Consider the following 24,168-nt stretch of genomic DNA (forward strand, 5'->3'; position numbering starts at 1 on the left):
TACGGTAAAGACTCGCACGAGTGAACAAGGGTTCAGGTAAGGGGGGAGGGGTTTGGATAGGAAAGGGCTTGGGGTATGCACCTAGGTACCTAGTTTTATGAAATACCTATACCTAGAGAAATACCTCGGTACCTATATGATTATATATATAAAATGGAAGTAGTGACCGTACCTAGTAGTTGGCAACAACCCTACCTGCATGGTCGCAGGGATTTTGCGCAGCGCTCCTGGGCGTTACGATATGCATATACGCAGTATTTCCATGTAACTAAGTAAAAAGCATGGCGGAGTTCCCTAATTTTGCCCGAATTTTGCTGCCTACCTAGGGCAGAGCGCAGAAAAGTACCTAACACAAGTATCTCGCGTCCCGCGCGCTTGAGTAAAAGCAGCGATGACTTTTAATTCTCCACACCCACCGTAGCCCGCCGACTCATAGGGCTGGCTCTTTAAGATATCGGCGCTATTAGGCTATTCGCTATATTCAGCAATTGACGATGGATCTTACGAGCTAAACTAGCTGTTGTGGAGAAGACACTCCTTAAACCCTTAAACTTTTAGGGTTGAGCTCCGAAGTAATACGGCAATACGGCGGACACGGCCACCCCTATAGATTAAATCCAATGAATTAAAAATTCCAATACAGAAAGCAGAATGAAAGGCTACTTGCAAGGCTATTTTCTCTTATCACCTCTCAACTAAAGGGAAGCGGGAAGCGGGAAGCTAGCTAGCTTTTTTGGGGTGAGCTGGGCTCAACAGGGCAGGGCAGGGCAGGGCCGGGTCCTTTTTTCTGGATCATGTCGCAGCCCAGCACGTTTCGTTGCGTACCTTGACCACTCATAGGGGAGATTTGCATGGAATAAATCCTAAACCCGCCCTGCGCTCGACAGACATTACTACTTCAAGACCTTGCTACTTCAGTATTGGAATACATATGTGTCATCTAATAGCCGCAAGTCAATAGCGCTAGGCAATAATCCAAATTTAAAAGAAGAAAAAATTTACCCGACATCTTTGATAGATATACAGCGCGCAGGATTTCCGGTCAAATAAATGATAAGCGAAGGCATTGCCAGAGCACATGACCTAGAATCCATGCATAGAGACTCTGACACCACTACCATTACCTATTACTACACAAGTACCGCCATTTTTACTAAGGAACAAACTACAAGGGACCTCTAAGGCTGGGTACTTTAGTTTAAAAGCTGAGCGTCAGGACTGCCAGGTAAGCCGGCAGAAAAGATAGGCTAAACCCCGTAGTTATTGAATCGTGCACGCGGGAAAAGAAAAGTCCTAGATAGGGATACGAAGCAGCCGTAAAATTCTCCAACCAGGGAAACGCACTAAGGATATACAATCTAATCCAATGGCTAGTGATTTCAAAAGTACCAATGACACGTACATACAACGCCCAGCCCTTCGAGTCCTTCGAGAAGGATGCATAGAAGGGGGGCTTAGACAACACGGAAGCCTCCTCAGAAAGTCTCTCGTCTCTTCGGAATGACGCCAAGCGATTAGATCTGGGAATGCCAGAAGAAACATGCGTAAGACATCTTTACGTAAAGCGGTAAAGTAATACGCGGTAAAGGGGTTGGATTGTAGTCTTCTCTCCCTGCTGTCCGACTTGTCAACATGAAAAAGGTGGACAAGAAAAAAAAAGAAAAGAAAAAGAAATACCGCCATCTAATTCGTACGTGCTTTATAAAGCTTCTATTTTTAGCCCTGGCTCATTACAAAGCCTTTTCTCAACTTTCCATTGGTTACCAATTGCCGCCTCTTAGGGCTGCTGGTCAAACTTCTCGAAATGTTCTACTAACTATGTACATTACCAGGACTATTTAAAATAATTTCGCGTGTGTCTAGTCATTATTTAAAAGCAAGCTGATAAAAAAGGTAGGCCTGATATACCGTAACTTTATAGGAAAGAAGGATTCAGCCTTGATCCAGCAGTCAATTCGCCCCCCTTAAGAAACTAGGCCCTTTTATTTATTTATTAAAAGCTTCTACCGCTGTAGGATTTTTCGGTGGGCAGATCGCGTACCCCCCCCCCCCCCCCCCCCCCCCCCCCAACAAACCTCATGTTCACAAATCATTTAATCCGTTACCTAGACAGACCCGGTAAAGAGGTGAACATTCCGAAATAAAGGAGCCATCGTTTCTGTTTTGCCACGCACGGTGCTCTCTATGTACTTACCTATAACCGGGAAGAGACCGGATAGCCCGAAAGGGTGGTGAGCAACAATATGTAATGTTCATAGACAGGAGTCTTAACAGGTTTGATGTAATACCCCAGTAGTTGCATATCTTTAGAAAATATTCGACTTTTTTCTACAGTAGATATAAGAATAAGTCCACCAATGAAAATATCTTCTTCCTTTTGCTTTCTCAGCCTCATCCACCTAGAGTCCATGGATGATGCATGCATATACCACATAGCTTAGACAACCTTCTTTTTTCCTACCGGGTTTTAAAACGTCGCTAACCCTCGAATAAACATACACGAGACTACATTATACATATCTGGTTTGTCATTTACACTTATCCCTTGTGCCCATTACATAGAATCATTTAGCATAGAATCCGGCGAAGATCAAATAGGCCCGGTGCATTTCTGTACCCAGCCACAGCGCTGGCGTCAGCCAACGCTTAGACTTTGAAAGGTAGGTAGTAAACGTTTTATTCCGCTATCATATCACCACGAGGGCGAATTAATTTTTTTCATACGTCTAAAAATACACACGTATGTTTTCAATCCATGGCCGTCGATAAAGCTAGATGTACGTGTGACCGGTCTTTAGTCACCTACTTTTTTCTATTCTGAAAAATCTTGTGTTTTTTTTCTTTCGGTTCTTATACCAACATATATTACATATATCGGATGATATTGACTCGACGATAGGTTTTCTATAGATGCTACAATTCTAATTGTACCAACGGAGTCGAATCCGCAATAGCAGGGGGTTGTATGACTCGTAACCTCCGGGAGCTTCTCACTTGCTATTTCTCTCCCTAATGATGTTGGGTGCTGACGCGAGAAGCTTGGAGTTCCATAGAGCCGGCAAATTGCGTGGGTATTGCTTATCTTAGGTAGGTACCCTTCCTACAGACAGCGGCACAACATAAGCCACCCACTATCTCGGGCTCGTCAACGTGCGAAGGTGTTTTAAGGTTCTCACTTGCCAAGAATCATTTCTCTGCGGAGGTTCTTTACAGCGGCGACACGTACATGTACAATGTGCGTCCCGCATACATGTAATAGCACATGTAATAGCAACGTTGACAGGAGGACAAATCAGGGGCCGGCCTCAGGTCACAGCCGTTACCAAGGATCTCAAAGAAGAACGCCATGTGAGATCTAATCTAGACTACTTCCACCCGTTTTGGGACAGTCGAATTCTCCCGCAGATGTCGGTTACCTACCCTAATTTAGGGGGTATGGTTACCTTGTTAAGAAATGGTAGTTAAGCTACTGGAGTTCTAGATTTCGGCCGCGAGAGATAATTCTCGTCTAGATGGCGATCCTACCAATGTAGCTGAACTCTTTATCTCAATAGCCGAACAAAAACACACCCTTTAATATTCGGGATCGTAGTTACAGGCAGAGGAGTGCTTCATGCGACTGGCTGACGATCCTGGTATATACACATGAACACCGGCTGTCGTAGGATATGTGGCTTAACCGAATAAGGAAATACGTTAGACAGCCCTATGCGTCTACCTATGTATGTAACTTCGTGCTTCGCATGTAAAGTCCTAAGGGATCGATACTGCCAACTCGCGCGAATTAGACCATCCAAGCGCCCGAAATCTCCGGGAATAAGTTCATTCCCCCGCTTTAGAACCCACATTTTAGGATCGACACCACTCGTCTCCCCCAGAGTTGAGGAGTTGTTCATCAGTAAGGTGGCGGAATGCGAAATGAGCATCCATAGCGCGATAGGGGTCGTCCACGTTGATTACTGGGAAACGCCAATTGCAGCTGGTAAGTGCATAATAACTTATAAGCCCGGCACATATGATATATTAGCAATATATTAGCACGAAGGCCGTGGTCAAGCTTCACTATCTTTAATTCCTATTTTTGGTAGTTACATGGCGCGAAGAACCTCATTGGAGCAACCCGTTAAGACGGTCGAGACGGTCGAGACTCTAGCCTACGCTATTTCGAATTCTACCGAGGCGACATACGTTAGAGGTAGTTCTTTCGCAGATTATGAACGAAGTCCCGTTTGAGATGATCCCATGGTTGGAGAGTTGATAGGATCTCAACAAAACGGCCCCCATGTTCATTCCCTCCAAGGTACGTACGTAGTATATGTGCTGATGCACGCACGTTAGTGGCTTAGAGGACAAATCCTATGTAAAGCAGGCAGCACACATGCAATCCATGTCCCGTCGCGTGGCATGAAATTCAAGTATCACAGTGAGAGAATTAAAAGGCTCAGATATGCATGAACCCCTACCATCATAAAAGAATTCACAAATTAGATGGTGTATGGGATGAATTCCAAAACACCAAAGTCCTAGGACCATTGCAGCTATTTCGTTAGTGGACCGCAATTATACGGCGATGTTGGGTAATTAGGAATACGGACAGAACCCTGATTCTCGGCAAGCTAAGCTTGCTCCTGCGCGGGAAACGTGGATGGGAAAGGTCGTTGATAGGCAGGGTCGCACTTTGGTATGTACCTACTATGGAATGCGGACTTAAAACCAAGCGAGAAGCCTTACGTCCGGCCAAGACCATCGTTTATACATAGGTATGTACGGAAGTCGCCTTCAAAAGTTCTGTCCATACAGAACGCCTGTCAGCTTTGGCCGCAGCTGTCGGGCAGCCTGTTCCACCTGGCAATCTAAAATCGTAAAGTATACTAGAATATATCCTTTATTATACATATTACCACACAATTAAAAATATTAGAAAAATAATCTTTTTAATTATTTAATAAATATAATGCCTTAATTATATTATAGTATATATTTTCATAAATTAGCTTTTATATTTGAAATGTAATGAGTAAATTAAAGTATAGCATATTTAGAGGTACATTTATTATTATGGCTGCCAGTTGCCGCCAAGCCTTGTCAAGCTGACAGGGGCTGGCCTATGGACAAAACTTTTGAAGGCGACTTCCGTATGCTGTATATGTATTTGTTAATATTTCCGCCGCATGGTTTAGAGCATTATCGCACAGTTTTATAAACAATGATACACTATGTACATTACATGGTTATATGAGGCGGCAACAAGCTGGGCTAAATACGCTGTTTTAAGCAATCCCCCCGCAAGCTGAAATAAGAGTAAAACGTCCAATCGTGCCTAATTTGGCAACTTTTACATAGCTTTTATTCCCGTTAGTTACCCCTACCCCAGTAACCCGCTATAGAGTAACCTCATCTTAATGTACTGTACTTTTTTCATCTTCTTATCTCTTATCCAACTAAACTAAACTAAAAAAAACTAAACCAAAGACATAAAGAATACGACTATGAGATCCTCTAAAGGTCTTGATGATGCTGCTATGGCGTGGTATGCCACGGGCCAGCCATGCGGTGCGTATACCTTTACCATGGTGTAATTTTTTGCGGGATACGAAGCAAGGACAAGCAGATAAGTTGACCGAAGTTAGTCACGCGGCCTACTGCATTTACCTATGTACTGCTGCGTTACTCTCGGCACCGGCCTTTAAACACCAGCGGATCGCGCGGCGTCCGTGTTAGACGAATTATTTTGTTTTATCACCCCGTCCTAACAGCCCTCCGCTTTCTTGTAAAGGCTCGCTAAATTAATATTTGCATCTAACTGCACGGAATATCTAACAGCATATGTCACCCTTCTTGCTCGGCAGTCTGGCACGAACTTGAATGGGTGCTGACTGAACCCGTGCCTATGGACTTGGGTCGCGCCAAGAACGCATCTTGCCAGAGAAACACCCTGGTTATCACACCACCAATACCAATATACGGGCTACTGGTTGCGGGCTTGGCAATAATGTAGCCAAATTTCCCACACCCCAATCCATCAACTATGTATATATGTATAATATACATACCCCCGTGTCTCTATCCAATGATACACCTACATACCTGCGTACATCATACCTCTACATAGTAGGATGTACTTACTTATGTAGGTACCTCCCATAATTAGGTACACCTGCTGTCCTGGCTTCCCAATCCCCAAGCCTCTCCAGCCAGTTCATAGGGCTGAATGACATCCGCACTTTATTGCCGTCCCCTACTGTACATATGTATGGATGTATGTATGGATGTATGTAAGTAAGCAGGTGCCAGGCACATCGCTTCTTTCATATGTAGAGCTGGCAAGTTACATTATACGCCGAGGGGTTCCAAAAGGGATATCGGCCTTAGATATTCAAACCCCGAATATAGATCTAGACAACATATGGAGAGCCGCAATCACCAACTATCAGGCAGTATTAGCATCTGTATCGCAAGAAGTTACCTACGATGGCGTCAACCCCCCGTATTTCCGTATCTTCCTTTGCTCTATCCCCCTGCAGCGGTAGTAGCACTAAACAAGCGCTAAACAGTAATGGCGGCGATAGCAGCCGAAAAGGAACAGCACTAGAACATTGTAGCGGTCTGACGATAAATTAACTGACGCACGAAATGCACGGGGCATACCCGTTGCAGTACTGTTGTGTGTATCTTTTTATTGCATTTTATTACATAGCGTCTTTAGGGACAGAAATAGTCAGATACGTTAATTCGCCATTAACCGCGCTCACACGGCATCTTTGTGGGGATCGGTGATATGTAATCACTAAGCCCATCTTCTTTGCTTAGCAGCGGGTCTCGGTGTTGCCGCTGGCTCGCATGGCTGGTGTTGTCGTAGGGCTGAAGGCTAGTCTCTGTTACGCTCCTATGAGATCGCAGCGTTTACTTCCCCTCTCTCTAGCCTGACGGCTAAGGTAATAATACCCCGAATTAATCTCTACATACTACATATTTACATTCCTCTTATAAGTAAGTCTACTCATCTCATACACTGCATACATACATATATACAATCTAGATAGGCTATGAGGCTGATGACAATACCTTAGGTACCTATGTAGTCTTTAGACCTAGTTAATTAACTAGCGTTTACATAGTAGTTTTAGGTTTACCCCTTGCTTGGTCATCTTGCTGTCGCCGTCTTCTATTTGTGGATATGCGCAACTTGAAAATATCAGCCGCAAATACATCCTCATTCTACCACTTAGATATTCTACCTAGATAGAATACAATAGGACAAACGGTGGTTTCCGGGCACTGGAGATTGCGATTATCACAATCGCATGTTTTGCATGTTTCTCCGAGCTTTGTCCAGAGCTCCAGCCATACGCATAGCAATTATCCGCGTGTTATTGCCAGTGGAGGCTCTTGAGTAGTACTGTTAATAAGCTCCCATGTGACACAAGATGCTCATGCCTTTCTGATCGGACTTGACCTATCCGCCATTCAGCTGTTAGGGTCTACCGGCAGTCCAATGAGAAATTGCCAAAGCCCTTAGGTTGCAACCGTAGGTGTTAATTCGCTTTTTGAATTCGCCCGCGTACATGACAAATCCCGAAATATTAACAAATTCAGAAGCCGTCGGCCGACATTCGTATGATTTTTTATGACTTCATAGGGTCTATTGTTTCAAATCCGTCAATCTGTTAAAAAGATTGATAAGGCCTTAAAAGCCCCTCGCAAAGTCTTGCCTTATGATCAGCCTTAGTCCCGAGAATGGTTAGTGATACACGGGTACGGGCGCGCTAAGACAACTAAAATCGATGCACCGGCGTATCACTACATTAGGTACAGGCCCATAACCTAGTAAATACTAAGGCACTTATGTACTTCCGTACATTGCGAAATCGAGTCTATGCCGGGGGCGGCAATGAGCGGGTTTTCTCACTTCCCCCGCTAAAGCCCCACTACGGCAAGCGGACTTGTACTTCAGAGCTATAGAACCTGGCTACTGCTTATGTTATATCTCCGATCTTTCGCGGAGGTATGTAGTAGGTAATATATGTCATACTTGGTGAAATAGAAGGTGCTTACGTTAGTTTTGTATAGATATCGATATAGATATGATGCTTTGAAGCTTGTAAATACTACCTATATATTAGATTAGGTACCAACCAAAAAAAAAAATAGCTATAGCTACCTATCTATTTTGCAAGCTCATCATTTTGCACGCACTTGCTAATGTAGAATAGTGTACATACATACGCGCCTAGTTAATTGATTAGTGATACTTCTGCTAGGGGCTATGAAAATACTTTCAAAACATGAGAATGAGGGTTAATTAACCCCGTAACAAGTAGGTTTCGCTCGTTACGAATGCCGCTGTAGTGTTGTACTACGAAGGGACCTTTGTAATGCAACTTCCATAGTCCATACGAAGCTACTTTGGGTGGTTTCACGAACCAGTGACGTCCAAAGTATGGATGGACATTCCAAAATGTATCATGATTGGGAAAGTGGGGTGCCTGGGGAGAGGAGGTACGTGGGTTGTTCTGGTAGTGTGGCTAGGCGGGGGTTGCTAGTGGGCGGCGAAGCACAGATTGCACTGCATGAGACCCCGAGTCCACCGCTCATTACAGGGGTGTTTCCCTCTTTCTGCGAGCGCTTGTATGGGAGACTGGCGGTCGGCCGATACAGCTCGCATGGTTGCCAGATGGTGCTTTCTAACACATAAACACCCTGCGCAGCATTCGCTGCCAAATATGCAGCCTAGAAAGGCCGTATCGAGTTTAAGTCAAATCCCGAATCTGCAAGGCAACCACGTTGTCTGATGTTCGTCTAACGCATTTCTTTCTTTTCTTCTTTCGATTAACTACCTGGCAGCCTGGTAATTGATCCTATCACAACCTTACCCATTAAATTACCTAGTTACATATAGTTATCGACCTTACATCAATACAAATCACACACAAGATCGAGACCGCATCTAAATACTGCATCCCTAATCTCCATACGTGACGCGCTTTAGCCTCAAGCGCAATGCGAGGCGCAATTTGTCACCCTATTTTATCTTTTATTATTATTATTTTTTTTTTATAACACACCCCCCTGCTTTTATTGTTTTTTAAGCCTCCTTTGGCCGACTTTGCTAACTAACTCCATCGCATCCAATCCCCTTTTACTACTTTTACTACTTTACTACTTTTACTACCTTTACTACCTTTACTACCTCCATCCTTTCGCATCACCAACCCGAGACCAGGCCAAGGCCAAGGCCCAGCACCAACGCCTAGAATTTTTTGACTTGCGTAGTTGCGCATATCACCCTACATTTACAGCTCAGCACGACACAATACTTACCGCCATCTCAGCTGTCTGGCCATCCACCATCCACTATCTGTTGTCTCTCGTGACTCTGTACTCTTGCCCCTTTCACGTTTCGACGAATACTATTCTCTTATTTTGACCGGCGGTCTTGTCCGCCGCCAGAGCTAACCCTTGTGGAGCTAGAGGCTTTTATCGCTTCCGCTCTTTCGTATCTTCATGCATCCCTCGACGTCATCGTTATGTTTCCCTTAGATGATCGTAGAACGTGGCTGGTGGACTACTTGGCTATTACGAATTTATCCTTGCTATGGTGCAGCGCTTGGCCATCCACTATCCACTATTATATTCTACGGCGTATACGATACCGCGCACCTGCACTTCATTAACTAACAGCATAGGCGTACATCGTACTCGGCCATACGACGTGAATGACTAATGAGGCCCGGATTTCGCACAAGGGTTCGCTAAGGTTTGGTAACCGGCGCATTATGTTTTATGCAAGCCTACCTAAACATCTAACATGATTGATTTGATAAAGTATACGATTATTCTCTTGTCCCGGTTCTTGTCCTGGTTTACAGTAGGGTAGCCATTGCCGGGTATCCGTTACACGAACCTATTAGTTGACAAGAAACATCTAATATATCGTCTCAATAGAGCTGAAGGGGCTTGAGTCCCTAGTCACGTAAGGCGCCTGCAAGTGAATAGATGTAGGATGTAGGCGTCAGCTGGCAATTCTACATGGTCGATCGATGGCGGGGTTCTAGACCTCTCCTTATCTACGAGAACTACGGTATCATATATATGATTTTACATCACTACAGGTATGCTTTGCCTCGGCCGTCCGAGCCTAGTAGTCCTATCTGCCTATACTAGCAATGCATACACATACATGTAGTCGGCGACTGTAGAGTGGCTATAGAGTGACTGTATAGTGACGGGTCTATCCCATCATCGGGATCTCCCATTGTCGGCGTCTTTATATTAGTACGGCGTTTGAAAGCCACATTTAAGATTGAACGTATCGGAGACGATCTCGACTCTCGATGTAAATGTATATTGCATTTAGGTAGTTTACACAACTTTCATCTGGTTGGTTCGCAGTTTACAATTGTGACGGCGGGACGGGCGCGTTATCATTCGCCTGTCAGTGTCACGATGAGCATATTGAAATGCCATTTCCCGTCAGCTCGGACCGAACAGCATATCCAGAGGCGTCGGAACTCCGCCGGGTATATAAACGGATGAAACAGCTAAACGATAGCGAGCCACATGATGTTAGAGGTGTTGGATTTAGCTATTGTATTTAACTATTGTATCTCAAAGAGGGAACGCCATCCTTGACTCTTTACGACTACGACGACCATGCCAACGCTCCAACAATGGGCTGATCGCAAAGACTAGTACCTAGGCAGCTTCGGCCTTCGTAAAAGTTACCGGAACCCTTCGGAGCTTGGGGGTTGATACTAGGAATTCGGACATCTTCTTTAATAGGATCTTCCTACTGACGATCACTATCTACAAAGCGGAACGCACGCTTCCCAGCTATCTACTAATTTGGCTATGTCGTATCTTATACCCAATAGCGGTAGAATATCCCGCGATATATTCTTCAGCTACCGATTGTGCATATTCAAAATGTCGGCTTGCATCTTCGGGACCGTTGTCAGAACTCTTTTTGTACAATAAGGCGTAACCAGGTACCTACATGTGGTATTCCATCGGCGTGGAGTCGCGGACCGTACCCCTAGTTAATCGCTAGCCCTGGCCATCGACTAGGGTAGATGCTTCATGTCGAGGATTATTGCCATGCTAGGACCGTTATCCAATCTCCAAGTCTAACCGATCAGATCAACAACGTGGCATACATAGGAGCATACGAAACTAGCCTGGGTTATCCAGGCGGTTGCCGGGATAATTTCATTCTTTGAGATGCACTACATACCTACCTTCCCCCCCCGCAAACCCTCCCTTTCCCCTGGCCATCGTGGGAGAAATCGCAAATTGCGCGTGCGGCACAGCACTGAAACCGACACCCCAAATTTAGCGCCGCGGCATCGAGTCCGTTCGAGGCCACGATCTTCGTCTCCATCTCTTCGAAGGCTGCATATTGTGTAACAAGGCCATATTTCCTAAAAGAAGAGGAGCTGAAGCCTTTTGCTGCAGCCACGGCAAACTATGGTTCCCAGTACATGTGATTCCTAGTCCAGGTTCCTAGTCCAGGTCCCTAGTCATTCCCAGTTTAGGCGAGAGAAGACGGTTCGCGACGTCACCTTACCCCGGACTTGCCCTATTGTACATACATATGGCATACGGCATGCGGCGTACGATACGCTAGGTAGAAGATTGGAACCCACGATGTGCGACGACGGAAATATTCCGTAGGATTAGTACGTACACAGAACACATGCTAATGTCTTAAACAGATATCGGTTCGACCATGTGTGCTACGCCGCGATTTTTAAAACCACGGGTCCAAAGAAGGGGTAAACGAGAACGAGCCCGATCTCTTCGTGGCTGGAACCCGAGACCTTTAGCTCCTCACGAGGACACTCGACAGAGCTCGGTGACGATTCTTGTAGAAAGGCGTCTCGGAAGGATAGCTATAGGACGCGTGCGCGCTCTCTTTCGGCACAATCACGGCGCGCCTCTTGAGGAACTTCTACGCTATGGATCTAACGCCTGGTGTATCTCGCCGGCAGGCAAAGCGAGGCTCTAGGACCTAGGTTTACCCGATAAAACCCCCACCCAGTGTAAAGAAAGGTTAGAGGTTAGAGGTTGGAGGTTGGAGGAGTCTCTTTTATTCTACATCCTACCAGACTGGGTGACCTGTCCGAGCATAGGATACGATGGATCTGAAATATGAGACAGCGAGTCTTGACTTACCTAGCCGCATTAACTCGGACAGCGCGTGGTTTTATTTACGTAGGTATAAAGGATAAGATAATGACACATGCTGCGTAACGCCACCGAAGATGTAAGGAATATTCCTCGTCTTCTTTACGGCGTGCGTACCTAATGGTATTCAACCCCAGCACGCATAGTAAGTAAGTCATTTGTAGTTTGCATAACTAACAGCGTCCTTAAAAACCCATCACACCATATAATGGCTTTAATCCTCCCGTCTTCCTCTTCCTCTTCCTCTTCCTTCTAGGTAGACAGACATACATATGTAAGTGATATGTTGCTCACGTATTTTGGGTGAATAATAGCAATGAATAATAGCAATGAATAATAGCAATGAATAACAGCAATGAATAGTATGCTATCTATTCGCTAAACGATAGGCGCATTGTTTGTTTCAGCCTTCTCTTCTACCTAGTTCCAATTCTAGAACCATCATAAGCCTTGGTGTTAGTGGCAATTTGTCCTATTCTCGGTCTATACATTGTATTAGCTTCATTAGGTATTCGTTTGCGCATTAAGCACTTAATATAGAATATATATATTTACCTAGGTAGGTTGGACAAATTGCTATGAGTAGCCACGTGCGTTTAGCGCGAGTTCTTCCCTCTTCCCCTCCCTTTCTCCCTCTCCCCTCTAACCTGTGCTGGGAACAGGTTAGTTGGGTGTTCGGATGGATTGGCAAATCACTCGTTTGTATTTGCAGACATCCTAACTTCGTTCATGCGCATGCTCACGCGCACACGCGAACGCAAGGGACAGTCTAATTCGATCCTCGGGAGGCACAAGGTCGGCGAATGGGATGGGTCGGGTTCTCGTTAGTTTAGATTTCGGACGCCCGTGCCTCTTCGTACTTCTTCGTACGGGAAAAGCTAGGGTTTTAGCTAGGTAGGTATATGTATTCAGAAGGCTTTCGGAAGGCTCGGTGCCGATGAGGCCCATCGCACAAACATGACTGGCCCGCGTTATGATATGATGTGGTCCCCTCTTCTATCACCAACTTTTTCTTTCTTTGGACCCCCGATCCAGCAGGATTCGCCCCGTCGCGCTCGCTAGGCGGTACCAACAGGAACCGCTGTTGGTGGAAGACGGCCGGGCTACCTAGTGTGATTTAACTGATCTCCACCACATGGCAGCCTGGACTCGCACTCGTACATAACAGGAACAGGAACAGGAACAGGACAGTTACCTTGGTTACTATGGATCTAACTGAACCATCATGTCATAGAAATAAGGGGTGAGGCTAGACGTACACCACAGTTTACGTACGTATGACTACCTAAGGTATGTAGATACGCCGTAGAGCAGAGGATGAAAGATGAACAGTGTCTATATGGAGTAAAAAACTAACCGAAGGGCAATGATGTCACCAATTAATTCTCGATGGGGGCTGATTCGAGCATCGCCATCGTGTCATTACTATATTTACAAAATATCCGCAGCCAGCCAGCCCAGCTTAGTGTATGTAGTCCCTAAGCGCTGCGAACGGGACCTCATGCGCACCGCACGCACATCCGCGACAAGTCTTCTTCCCTAAGCACAGACAGTCCCGCGACGATCCGACCGCTCGGTAGGTGAGCGGTAAGAAGAAGAAAAGGGGGAAAGAAGCAAGTAAACGCCACGTTTCCATGCTCTCGGGCCGGTCAGGCTCATCTATATACGTCAGCAAGAGACGTAAGAACTCTAACCCCGCTAAGGTATATGCCATCATACATGAGCGTTTTGGATCCGGTGGATGGGATAGGGCTGACGATGCTGACAATGCCGTCGATCAGTCGGGTCCCGGCTAAAGAATGTAAGACGGGATACCGCTCTTTTATAATACATTATTTCTCTCCTACTGGAGCGCTCTATTTTACGTGTGAAGTATTCACCTATTAATACGTGTTATTCATCACTAGTTATAACTTGCTATGTGAAGCAAAGATGAAGCTTGGTAAATATGCCTGGACCGGTTTAGCTGATAGTAAATAGTATATCGAGTCATTAGATACAGGCAAGATGCAGACGGTGACTCGTTGAGAGTACTCATGTGGTATAATGTAGCATATAGTATAGAAGATATCATGTCATCAACACAATCCCCCTCTCGATATGGCCAAACCATTGCATATATGAGCAATATTTCGATCACAAATCCTATTCCCGACCCAGTTTCTCCAGACGCCTATAACGACCAAATATAATCACTGCGCAAGTCCTGACCCTGCGGCTTGGATGACGAGCACGCTAGCCTTAACGTCACTCATAGCTATGGTCTGACCGAAAACACCTATCGTCTTCTGCATATCGTACTCCGTGCTGCTCTGGTCCAGTGTGCGTACAGCAGCAGGGAGCCTAGGGTGTCTCCGCCCAACGACAACGATGTCGCCGGAATTACGCGGGTTCTTTCCGACAGTTTCTTTCGCTAGTTCGGTCGCCTGTCTAACAGCCGTGCTGACGGTGACAGAGATCTCGGTAAATGTCACACGACTAGCCAATTCAGGCGAAATATTAGATTGCAATGTAGCCAACATAGAAGTGTCTTGCGCTGTTATCTCAGTGTTGATAGCATCCTTAGCTGTAGACGTCGGCGAACTAGGCTCTAGGTTTCCTTCCGAGATAGGCATAATTTCATTGTCGCCTTCAACGCAGTTTAGATGAGCGATTGTAACCGAGATGAGCGGGTTCTTAGCAAGGTGGAGGACGAAGCGTAGCGCATATCGATCGTCGACGCCCCCAAGGTAGGGGAAGAAGATGTTGAGCGATTTATCTGCGATAGGAAGAAGGGCACATTCCCTATGACTACACATCGAAATATTGCTAATAGTTCGAGGAAGAGCTGGCCTATCGACGGACGCAAACCCGCTAGCCTCCTTACTAATAAATATTCCTGTGCTACAGACAGCATTTCCTAATGCCGCTTGGACGAATTCCAAGTGGGATTTCTCAGAAAATCGGTCCTCCGAGGAAACCCTGAATGGAATCGACTGGTCTTCCTTATTACTTCCAGTTTCGCCCCAAGGAATCAGGACAAAGTCAGACTCTCGGTCCGAAGCCTGCGCAACGACTGTCTGGGCATAGGAGTCTTCGGGGGCGATAACCACGTTGCCTGATATTGCCACATCGTGAATTCGAGAGAATGTTCGGAATGCATTCACAACTGGGTCGCGTCGAGAATACTCGTCACTCTCATAAACCTTCATGACGGACGACGTACGCTCAGTAAGCTCAAGCAACCGTAGAGCGTGAACTTCGAGGGGCCGTCTCCGAATAATCGGGATCGGAGTATTAATAATATCATCGCCGGCGTCAGATTTTGGTGCTTCCTTCGGACTTGGTGTGACTTTCTCGTCGCCTAGAAGAGATATGAATGTGAAAAGACTCGGAAGACTATCCAGGCGAAGATATATCAGGAGGCGACGAACTCTAAATTCTCGTAAGTGAGAAACAGAATCAGATTGACTTGAGTTCTTGGGCTCAAGCGGGTTGCCATCCCAATCAATCTCGCCACGTTTCCACCGCTCGAGCTTCTTCTGGTACCATGGAGGATATAGCCATTTTGTAAGGGGGGTTGTAGAGACGGTAGTGACCAGAGCCATTACAACAAATATGGTGAATGTCCTCTGGGACAAGATCCTTGCCTGGAGGCCAATATTCTATGTTCCCGTCAGTATCAGCACCGGATAATTATATTGATAGACGTGGCTTACCAGCACAATAAGCTCCACCAAACCCTTGCAGCTCATCAAGACGCCTATTGAGAAACTTTCTCTCCAGACAAGCTTCATTGCCCTAGCTGCAAGTGTACCACCAATAATCTTTCCAGAGAAAGCAACTAGAATGACACCAATGACATAGCCCCAAGTTATACCGTCGTTCAAGAGGCCGAGATCCGTGCTTAGCCCAGACAAGGCAAAGTAAAGGGGTAAAAGGAGAACCGTGACCAAATCTTCAATCTTCTCGGTCACATGAATAGCGAAGCCACCATCGTGGGGGCAAATCAACCCGACCAAAAAGGCGCCAAAGATGGCATGCACACCAATGATACCTAGAAAGGTTAGAAGATTAGACGTATTACTTTAGCATTAAGGTCCGAGAAGACCACTTACTTGTGAACCATGACGATGTTAGGACCAGCAAGATGGTAACCGCGATCATGCCTTGTGTCGGTCCATTCTGTATACTACCCGTTTTTCTCAAGGCCAGGTGGAAAAGCGGCCTAACAGCAAAGACTAAGAATAGAACCCAACCAACAGCAACGAGAAGGACCCAAAGCGCGGCTATGCCGGAGCCGTTATTAACCAATGCGACACAAAGCGCAAGCAAAATCCAGCCGACAACGTCGTTACCAACACCAGCAGCAAGAACCGTGACGCCTACGGGGGTACCGAGCATGTTGAGTTCGGATAAGATGCGGCACAAAACTGGGAAAGCTGTAATAGCCAAAGCAGTACCAATGAAGAGGGCGTAAACGCCAAAGTTGATGTCTACGGTATTACCGTCATTATGAAACTGGTTGTACAAACCCCAAGCGATGGCGCAACCTAAGCCAAAGGGCAAAAGCATACCCGCCAGACCGACACTTAAAGCAACACGCCAATTAGCAGTGAACATGCGGATATCGACCTCGAGACCGATGAGGAAGAGAAACAAGATGAGACCGAGGTTAGCGGCATTGTTCAGAACTGGCATAGATTCGGTAGGGAATATAGCATTCTTGAAGCCGGGAATTCGCGCTAGAACGGAGGGACCGAGAAGGATACCACCAATAACCTCGGCGATGACGCGAGGTTGACCGAAGAAGGACAGCGGGTAATGAAGAAGACGGCATAGTATGATGATGATACCGGCCTGAATGATAAACAGCTGGATAGGATTCGAAGCGATATACGCATTCGGTAAGACGCCTTCCAAGATACCACCTTGGGGAGCAGGACCGGCCGTGGTAGTGGCGGCGTGAGCAGCAGTGGTCGTGACGGTCGACAGTAAAGTCGCCGTCACGGTCGCGGTTATAGAAGCCATGGCCCGCTCGCGATGATTGGTGACTCAGTCCACGCGCGACTGAGATGCGGAATCGGAATGGGTAAGATCAGCAAGCGGTCAGCCGCAAGCACCGCAAGCAGCGCAAGCAGCGCAAGCCAATAATTCCGGTCCTCGTAGGCGGAAGGACGCCGCAAAGAAAACACAAGATAGTTATTTACCAATGTAATATAATAAAGGAGTCGGGGATAGAATTGACTCAAAACAAAGAAGTTGGAGAAAAGAGTCGGGAGGATGATGGTTATAGATTAGGTAGGATGATATATAATGTTAGGATGAGGTGATCATCAAGGTCTTTGCCCGAGTTTACGAGGGATATTGTCTTGGGGACCTTTTTTCGAAAGAGGAAGTTCGTCCGTGCGGCGCTTTTTAAGCGTTTTAATTCGGTGCATCCCCGAAATAAATGGAACTACACACGTGCTTTTCCAGGTCCCCACTTTCATCTTTTTCTCAAAATACGTATTTTTAAGCCTAGGTTCGAATCCCACACGCTTCTCCCTTTTTCTTTTTTTTTATATATATCTTTGTAAAGGTCGGTATTCGAGGTTTCCAGGTGCCGCTGCCGAGGAATGGCGCGCTACGCGCGCCATTCCCCGTCAGCACCATATTACCTTCGAAAACTCGGGCTATTGTGGTACACCGCAGGGGTGCCCTCATGTTTTCAATCTTCTACAGGGGCTTAACAAGGGAAGGACCCTTGGCAGCGACCCTTGGCAGCATGCATTACCCAGCTCCGGTCTAGTCCCACGCAGAACGGTGTCTAGCGTGCAGATAGATGGCCCTAAGTAGCCCTATCTGTTTAGATTACAGAGCTTGTGACGAAAGAGCTCACTAGCTGCTGGCGGGGCAAGATGACGCTAGCAGCTGAAGATGCGGGGATAATAGAATCACCATCACCTTAGATACCAACTGATATGTGAACTGATAACTATGTGTAACCTGCAAAGATCATTATTTCATGATCTAACTCCGATTTCCATGATGTATACGTACGTAGAGACCTATAATCTACAATTCATGTTTATATAAAATGCATACCTCTTATATTTATATGTGTATGATTAGGTAGGTACATTATGCACCGCCTAAAGCCCACGACCAAATATCTTCACGCGGAGCGCTAATAGCCAACTAAGAGATCATAAGACAACCTGACAGCATTGCCAAGTCCCAGGTCCCATAGATACAATCAAGAACACACACGATCTGCACATCTTATTATCTTGGTATATACCTTGGCTAATACCTAACGTCAGTCAACTGAGCTCTCGCGAGGCACCATTCACATTCTTGCGTGGCCTCGGGTACTATAAGAAGTGTAATAGCGAGCGGCTAACCGCCTACATGTAATCAATATAAAGCTCCGAATCCCGGGACAGTGGTTACCCAATGGCTGATCGCGTACGGAACGGAGAATATGATAGGCCATGCGTCAAAATTCAGCCCTATAAGACCAAAGCAGATCGCCTGTAAGTGGACAAATACGTGTGTCCAATATTCTAGCCATATATACTTCTGACATATGCAAATAATTTATATTTACTACCTGCTCCGTTCTTTCCAGGCCACAATCCGGCGATGGCTTCTCCACTGTGAATAACTCTACCAGTTAGTTAACTGTAGGGAGCAGGCCCTTACAATTTTTCAAAGATTGATCCCACTATTTCGGTTGACTATGCACTACAAATTGCTGTAATTACTACATAACATATGGCATCATATGGAATTGCAGTAAAATCATCTATACAGCAGTTGGGTTAAATTCCGGATGGGTTTGTTGGTATCGATGTCAACATCATCGAGACCATGAGTACTCTTAGGCTCTTACCTACCCCCAACCCCAACCCCAACCCCAACTCAAACAATCCCATTAGAGGCCTCGTAGTTAATCTACGAAATCGATTCCCCGAGGTACAATTACTGCGCAACTGATGGGTATACGTGCGTTGTCGCATGGTTTCCGCACGCACGTATCGAGATTATATTGAAACTGAACTATCATATTTTTCTTCTCCTCGTGATGAATGACTTTAAACGGCCATGGTTTTATATCTATTAATGCCGTTACCTATTTCTCGATGTTTACACCTGCCCAAAATTAGATTAAAAGTGATAAGCGCAGTTTTCGAATAGACCCGGCTAAGGCCTACCGCAAAAGGGGCGTTAGAGAAACGTTCTCGGACCTTTTATCCCTCGATACGTTAAGAGGGTATATAAGCGTCTATAATTTTACCAATAAACTTGATCTTAGCGTAGGTATACGCCTATCAGAATATTGCATTTACATATTGCTACCTAGCCGAAAATAAGTGAGCCTGATGTGGCTGGGTTGTCCATACATGCATTAGGAAGAACATCAGCAAACTCCTTAAGATTCCCGACCTTAATATAAGATGTCTAGGCGACGGCATACGTGTATCTACCTACCTTAATGAATGTTATAAATGGGTCAATGTTAGCTATCGCTGCTACCTAGGGACCGTGGTTTATAGGCAGGCGTACATATGAAATAAGGTCTAGTAGGGGCGCCAGCATGTATCTAAACTTGCGGACGTATTGAAACCACTCCCGTTTAATAGTACGCACCGTTGGACTAACGGCTTAATTCGACTGGTGTCGGAATGAATTCATAGTTCAACATCTTAAAAGATTAGTAGGACTAGTTCTCGCTTCTATTACGAACGAAGCTTTGTGCTTTAGATATCTAGATACGAGTCAACTCATGAGTTTCAAATTCATAGTCACGTTCGATCGTCGAGCTTATATGAGACTATCTTTACCTTTATACTGTGATCCGACAATTATGATGAGAGGCAATTGGATAAAATGTCGTTTCCGATAAGTTGAGTATGTGTAGATAGGTAGGGTGGGTGTGCAGGAGGCTCGTCGTTGCTTAGACGATCTAACGGTTTCGAAGTGAAGGTTGATGCTAATATTCCCAGACCGTTCCTTACCGTTACCGCCCTAAATGACGATAGGTATCGAGCGTTGACCTCAGCACTTGCAGAAACAAGAGGGCGCTCTTGCTACGAGCTTAGCTAGAACAGACTAGGGAAGTTATATTTTGGCTTCTCTCCTTACAAAAACCTCTTCCCCCTCCTCTCAAGACAGACATAGACTCCCCAGAACATCTTCTTAATTTCCCATCTTTAATTTACAATCAAGCAACCAGGTGAAGAGATACAAGTTAGCTAAAAAGTAGCTTTGCTTCGTTCATATATCTAGGTGTGTCTGCTACTGTCGTTCTCGAATCCAATAATCGGTCTATTCCACCATAGACACTTACCCACTCAGCTACTCATTTCATTCTAATCAACAGAATACCACTTATATTCCACGATGCTCCCTATTAGTCAAGCCACGCTGGTTGGCCTGGGACTATCCGCCTCGGTGCTAGGTGCTATTCTACCCACCGTCCAAAACGATGCCAACCACTGTATGGTTGGACACACAACTTGCAATGACGACTACGTCTACCACTGCGATTCTAACAACAAATGGGTGGTCAAGGAAAAGTGTGTGCATCCGTCGTGGTGCAATGCTGAGGCTGATGGTACCGTTGTAAGTATAACTTGACTTCGTTTTCCCGTTATCTGAATCTCTCTCTGAATCAGAACTCCATTCTCAAACGGTGATGGATTAACGCATCTGAGATACCACTGGGACCTTCTCGTGTATTCTCAAAGACGCAATAACTGACTCTTGTTGTCTAAGGGATGTGTATCGGACACCGGATTGAAGCGTAACGCCCCGGTGGACTCATCTGTTCGCACTTTGACTCCCACTCCTACCAGTGGATACTCGCCCTCTCATATCAACTGTAGGGAGGCTGAATTGCGCTGTAACGGGCTCTGGGAGGAGATTTGCGACGGGTTTGGCGTGTGGCAGAGGTGGCGGAAATGCTCTGAGTGCTTCAACCAAGGTGAAGGCAAAGCCGACTGCATCCCTGAGACTACCCTTCCAACGCCTGAGCCCACGCCAACCTTTTGCAAGAAGGACCAGCTCCGATGTAATGGAAAGTGGGAGGAGATATGCGACGATGACGCCGAGTGGCACCGCTTAATGAAGTGCGAAGACTGTAGTGAAGACGAAGGCGGCGCCATAGATTGTGTGCCGTATGTGGATATGCCACCCGAGCCGACTCATCCAGCTCAATGCGTAGAAGGTACTCTGCGCTGCGAGGGTAATTGGCTTGATCTCTGCAATGCGGATCTCTCGTGGCAGCGTATACAACAGTGCCTCGAATGCGTTACTGACACTGACGGCCAGCCCTTCTGCGATAACGGGTCAGTGCCTACCAGCAGCAGCAGCAGCAGCAGCAGCAGCACCAGCGCACCTGAAACCACGCCGACAACTTCATCGACTCCGGATACGTCAGCTCCAACTACTACATCAGTTCCAACTACTACACTAGTTCCAACTACCACATCAGCTCCAGCAACACCAACTCCGGGAATTGTGCTAGGCATACCTGTCATGTCAACACCGGCTCCACATTCATCTGTTCGTATGGCTGAGGACAACCCGTGCTTCGGCGGTGAAGTGCGCTGCAACGGAGACCGTGTCGAGGCGTGCGACGCGGAGCACGTGTGGCAGGACTTTGGACCCTGCCCTAGCTGCAAGCAGCTTTACAACACCCGCGTAAAGTGCAATTATAACGAATTTGTGGTGGGTGATGACCCCATTTACCGAACTCTCTCAACTTAGGACTGCGAGCCAGGTTGGCAGCAGTGTGCCCATGGCAGCACAACCGTCGAGGCCTGCACCTATGACGGCAGATGGGCTACTGTTGAAGCATGCTCGGCGGAGGAGATGTGCCTAGGGATGTTTGAGGGGATGGCATTCTGTCTTGCGAAGGATATTGCTGAATCCGAAATGGCCAAGTATAACTAGGTCTACTCGATATTGGCTCGAATCATGAATTCGGACTGCGGATTAAGGCGGGAGGAAGTTAATGAATAATAGTTATTATTCATTTAATAGTTAGCAGTAGTAGTGGTAGTAGTAATATCGTATTATTAATGCGTATTCATACTCATTATCTCCTCATCCCCTTACGAACCAGGCTGGTATGAAAATCATCACCGTGGTGAAAGCTTCGCATTATCTTAGTGGGCTGTAGCTTGAGGACGATAGACTACCTATATATATCAGCCCAGACGCATGAATTAGTGCAGTAACACCAGAGCGTCCATGTCCTCGCTCTAAGATAACTTAAGACACAGTATGCTTCTCCTTCTCCTTCTCCTCCTTTTTCGAAGGCACTAGTGCCAGTTGAACTTCTTGGCTCCCATCTGTAAAACATCGCGCTTTACTTTAACTACATTCACATATACTAAATATCAACAAGAATTTGTGTTCCCAGTACCAAAGCTTAATAAGTTGACTTGCTTCTCAAGCTCTTGTGGGACCACATTAACTCCCAAGGAGTTTTCGTCTAAAACGGCTTGCCCTTATAATCCTTAGGGGCTAAGATGACGTTGTAGTCCAGCTCGAGTTTTGCTTTGTCGTCGCCTTCTAGGGGCTTGAAGTCGACCACTAGGTCGTCTTTCACGGCAAACACGGTGTCGGATGAGAGCCAAGGGTCGTCTTTGGGGTATAATTGGGTTGTGCAGCCCTTGTATTCGGGGTGTGTGACCTATGGGGGGTGTATGTTAGAAACGGACGACAAGGGAACACTGGCTAGAAAGAACATACCATAATGTGGATGTGTGCCGGACGCATCGGGTGACGATCCATCATCTGCAGTAGCTGGTAGGAGGGGCCGTCTGTGGGCAGCGAGTAGGCAGTCGGATAATAGCAGTAAAACCAGTACTTGCCGTTCTCGTCGGCGCGGAACTTGCCGCGCAGGTTGTTCGGCGTCTGGTTCTTGGGGTCTTGGAAGTCGTACTTGCCGTTGGACGAGGCCTGCCAGATATCGAAGACGGCGCCGGGGATGGGCTTGCCCGTGACTAGATCGCTGATGACGCCGTGCATGAGAACGACTTGGCCGTTCGGCGCCGGGTCCTGGATTATGCTTCCGCCGTTCTCGCGGAAGGGTGCGTTGGGCGACCAGAAGGGCCCGAGGATGGCTGAGGATGTCGGGTCCACGTCTGTTTCGGAGATGATCTTGTGGGCAATCTCGTCAACCAGCCTGGATAGAGCTACGTGTTAGTTTACGGCCATATATGATATGGTGCAATTCTAATTGGTAAGACATACGTTTCGAGTCCGAGAATATCGGATAACCGATGAGCCTCGTTTCTCGTCTGTCCCGACTCCGAGTAAACCCGGCCGACGGCGTTGATATAACTGACGCCCGCTAACCATTCGTCAATTGTGAGCTCTGTTTCTCGAGCAAAGTCGTGAATGTGTCGGATCAGCGCTGACAAGAGAACCCGGTTCCTCTCGGTGGTCTTAGGGCCCATAGTATCGATGACATGCTGGGTGAAGGTAGGATCGAACCGGGAAGGTTTGGGAGCTTGTGCCGCATTGGACACACCAGTAGCTTCGGGAGCCATATTGAGAGAGCTCTTTTTGATTAATGTGACTACGAAGGGATGGTAGGGTTAGCTGGCGAAGGTGGGATTTCTATCTCTAGATGAGTAGGGATGAAATTATTGGTAGAAATATATATAGAAAATAGAAAGAGAGGGAGATGATGTATTGTTTGTATACACGAAACTGAAGTCAGAGTAAGGCCTAGATATATTTTACACAAGGACACAAGACTACTATAGTATGAGACACCTAGCATCATGGGACGAAAGCCATCAGGTCGAACAGTATTTATTTAAGCTTTTGCCATTAGCTGTTCTATTGTATGAGCAATGCATTTTCCTTGATAGGTTGGTCCCTGAAGACTCGGAAACCCCGCCGTCCTTCAATAAGGGATCCTATATGTGGATCGGATTTAGTTCACGGCAGCCATATACACCTCCTTGTCCATCGGGGGATATATCACCCTTAAGAAGG

At 46.3% G+C, this 24,168-nt stretch overlaps 3 protein-coding genes across 3 annotated transcripts; 1 reads left to right on the top strand and 2 right to left on the bottom strand.

Moving 5' to 3' along the window:
• Positions 1-13,996: 13,996 nt before the first annotated feature.
• F4813DRAFT_397537 (Sodium/hydrogen exchanger family-domain-containing protein) lies at positions 13,997-17,196 on the bottom strand (the record flags this gene model as incomplete). The annotated part of the gene is made up of 3 exons (XM_049247950.1): positions 13,997-15,830; positions 15,885-16,222; positions 16,284-17,196. The coding sequence occupies 3 exons, from the start codon at positions 17,194-17,196 to the stop codon at positions 14,379-14,381; spliced, it is 2,703 nt and encodes a 900-aa protein (XP_049098292.1). The 3' UTR covers positions 13,997-14,378.
• A 3,357-nt stretch (positions 17,197-20,553) lies between these two features.
• Positions 20,554-22,379, top strand: F4813DRAFT_397540 (uncharacterized protein; the record flags this gene model as incomplete). The annotated part of the gene is made up of 3 exons (XM_049247951.1): positions 20,554-20,775; positions 20,929-21,855; positions 21,922-22,379. 3 exons carry the CDS (start codon positions 20,554-20,556, stop codon positions 22,105-22,107), a joined length of 1,335 nt encoding a protein of 444 aa, XP_049098293.1. The 3' UTR covers positions 22,108-22,379.
• Positions 21,959-24,020, bottom strand: F4813DRAFT_363945 (aromatic compound dioxygenase). Its single transcript, XM_049243763.1, has 3 exons — positions 23,416-24,020; positions 22,912-23,347; positions 21,959-22,852 (listed from the first exon to the last, which is right to left on the bottom strand). Exons 1-3 carry the CDS (start codon positions 23,712-23,714, stop codon positions 22,652-22,654), a joined length of 936 nt encoding a protein of 311 aa, XP_049098294.1. The 5' UTR covers positions 23,715-24,020; the 3' UTR covers positions 21,959-22,651.
• Between the last annotated feature and the right edge of the window lie 148 nt (positions 24,021-24,168).

The sequence above is a fragment of the Daldinia decipiens genome (assembly GCF_022478715.1).
Source record: "Daldinia decipiens strain CBS 113046 unplaced genomic scaffold F4813scaffold_23, whole genome shotgun sequence".
Lineage (NCBI taxonomy): Eukaryota > Fungi > Ascomycota > Sordariomycetes > Xylariales > Hypoxylaceae > Daldinia > Daldinia decipiens.

What these genes read in the sequence shown, in the direction of transcription:
- F4813DRAFT_363945 (XM_049243763.1), bottom strand. Translation starts at nt 23,714, where the DNA reads ATGGCTCCCGAAGCTACTGGTGTGTCCAATGCGGCACAAGCTCCCAAA. An exon ending in GATATTCTCGGACTCGAAAC is followed by an intron (nt 23,348 to 23,415) that starts GTATGTCTTACC and finishes AGCTCTATCCAG; the next exon opens with GCTGGTTGACGAGATTGCCC. An exon ending in CGGCACACATCCACATTATG is followed by an intron (nt 22,853 to 22,911) that starts GTATGTTCTTTC and finishes CACCCCCCATAG; the next exon opens with GTCACACACCCCGAATACAA.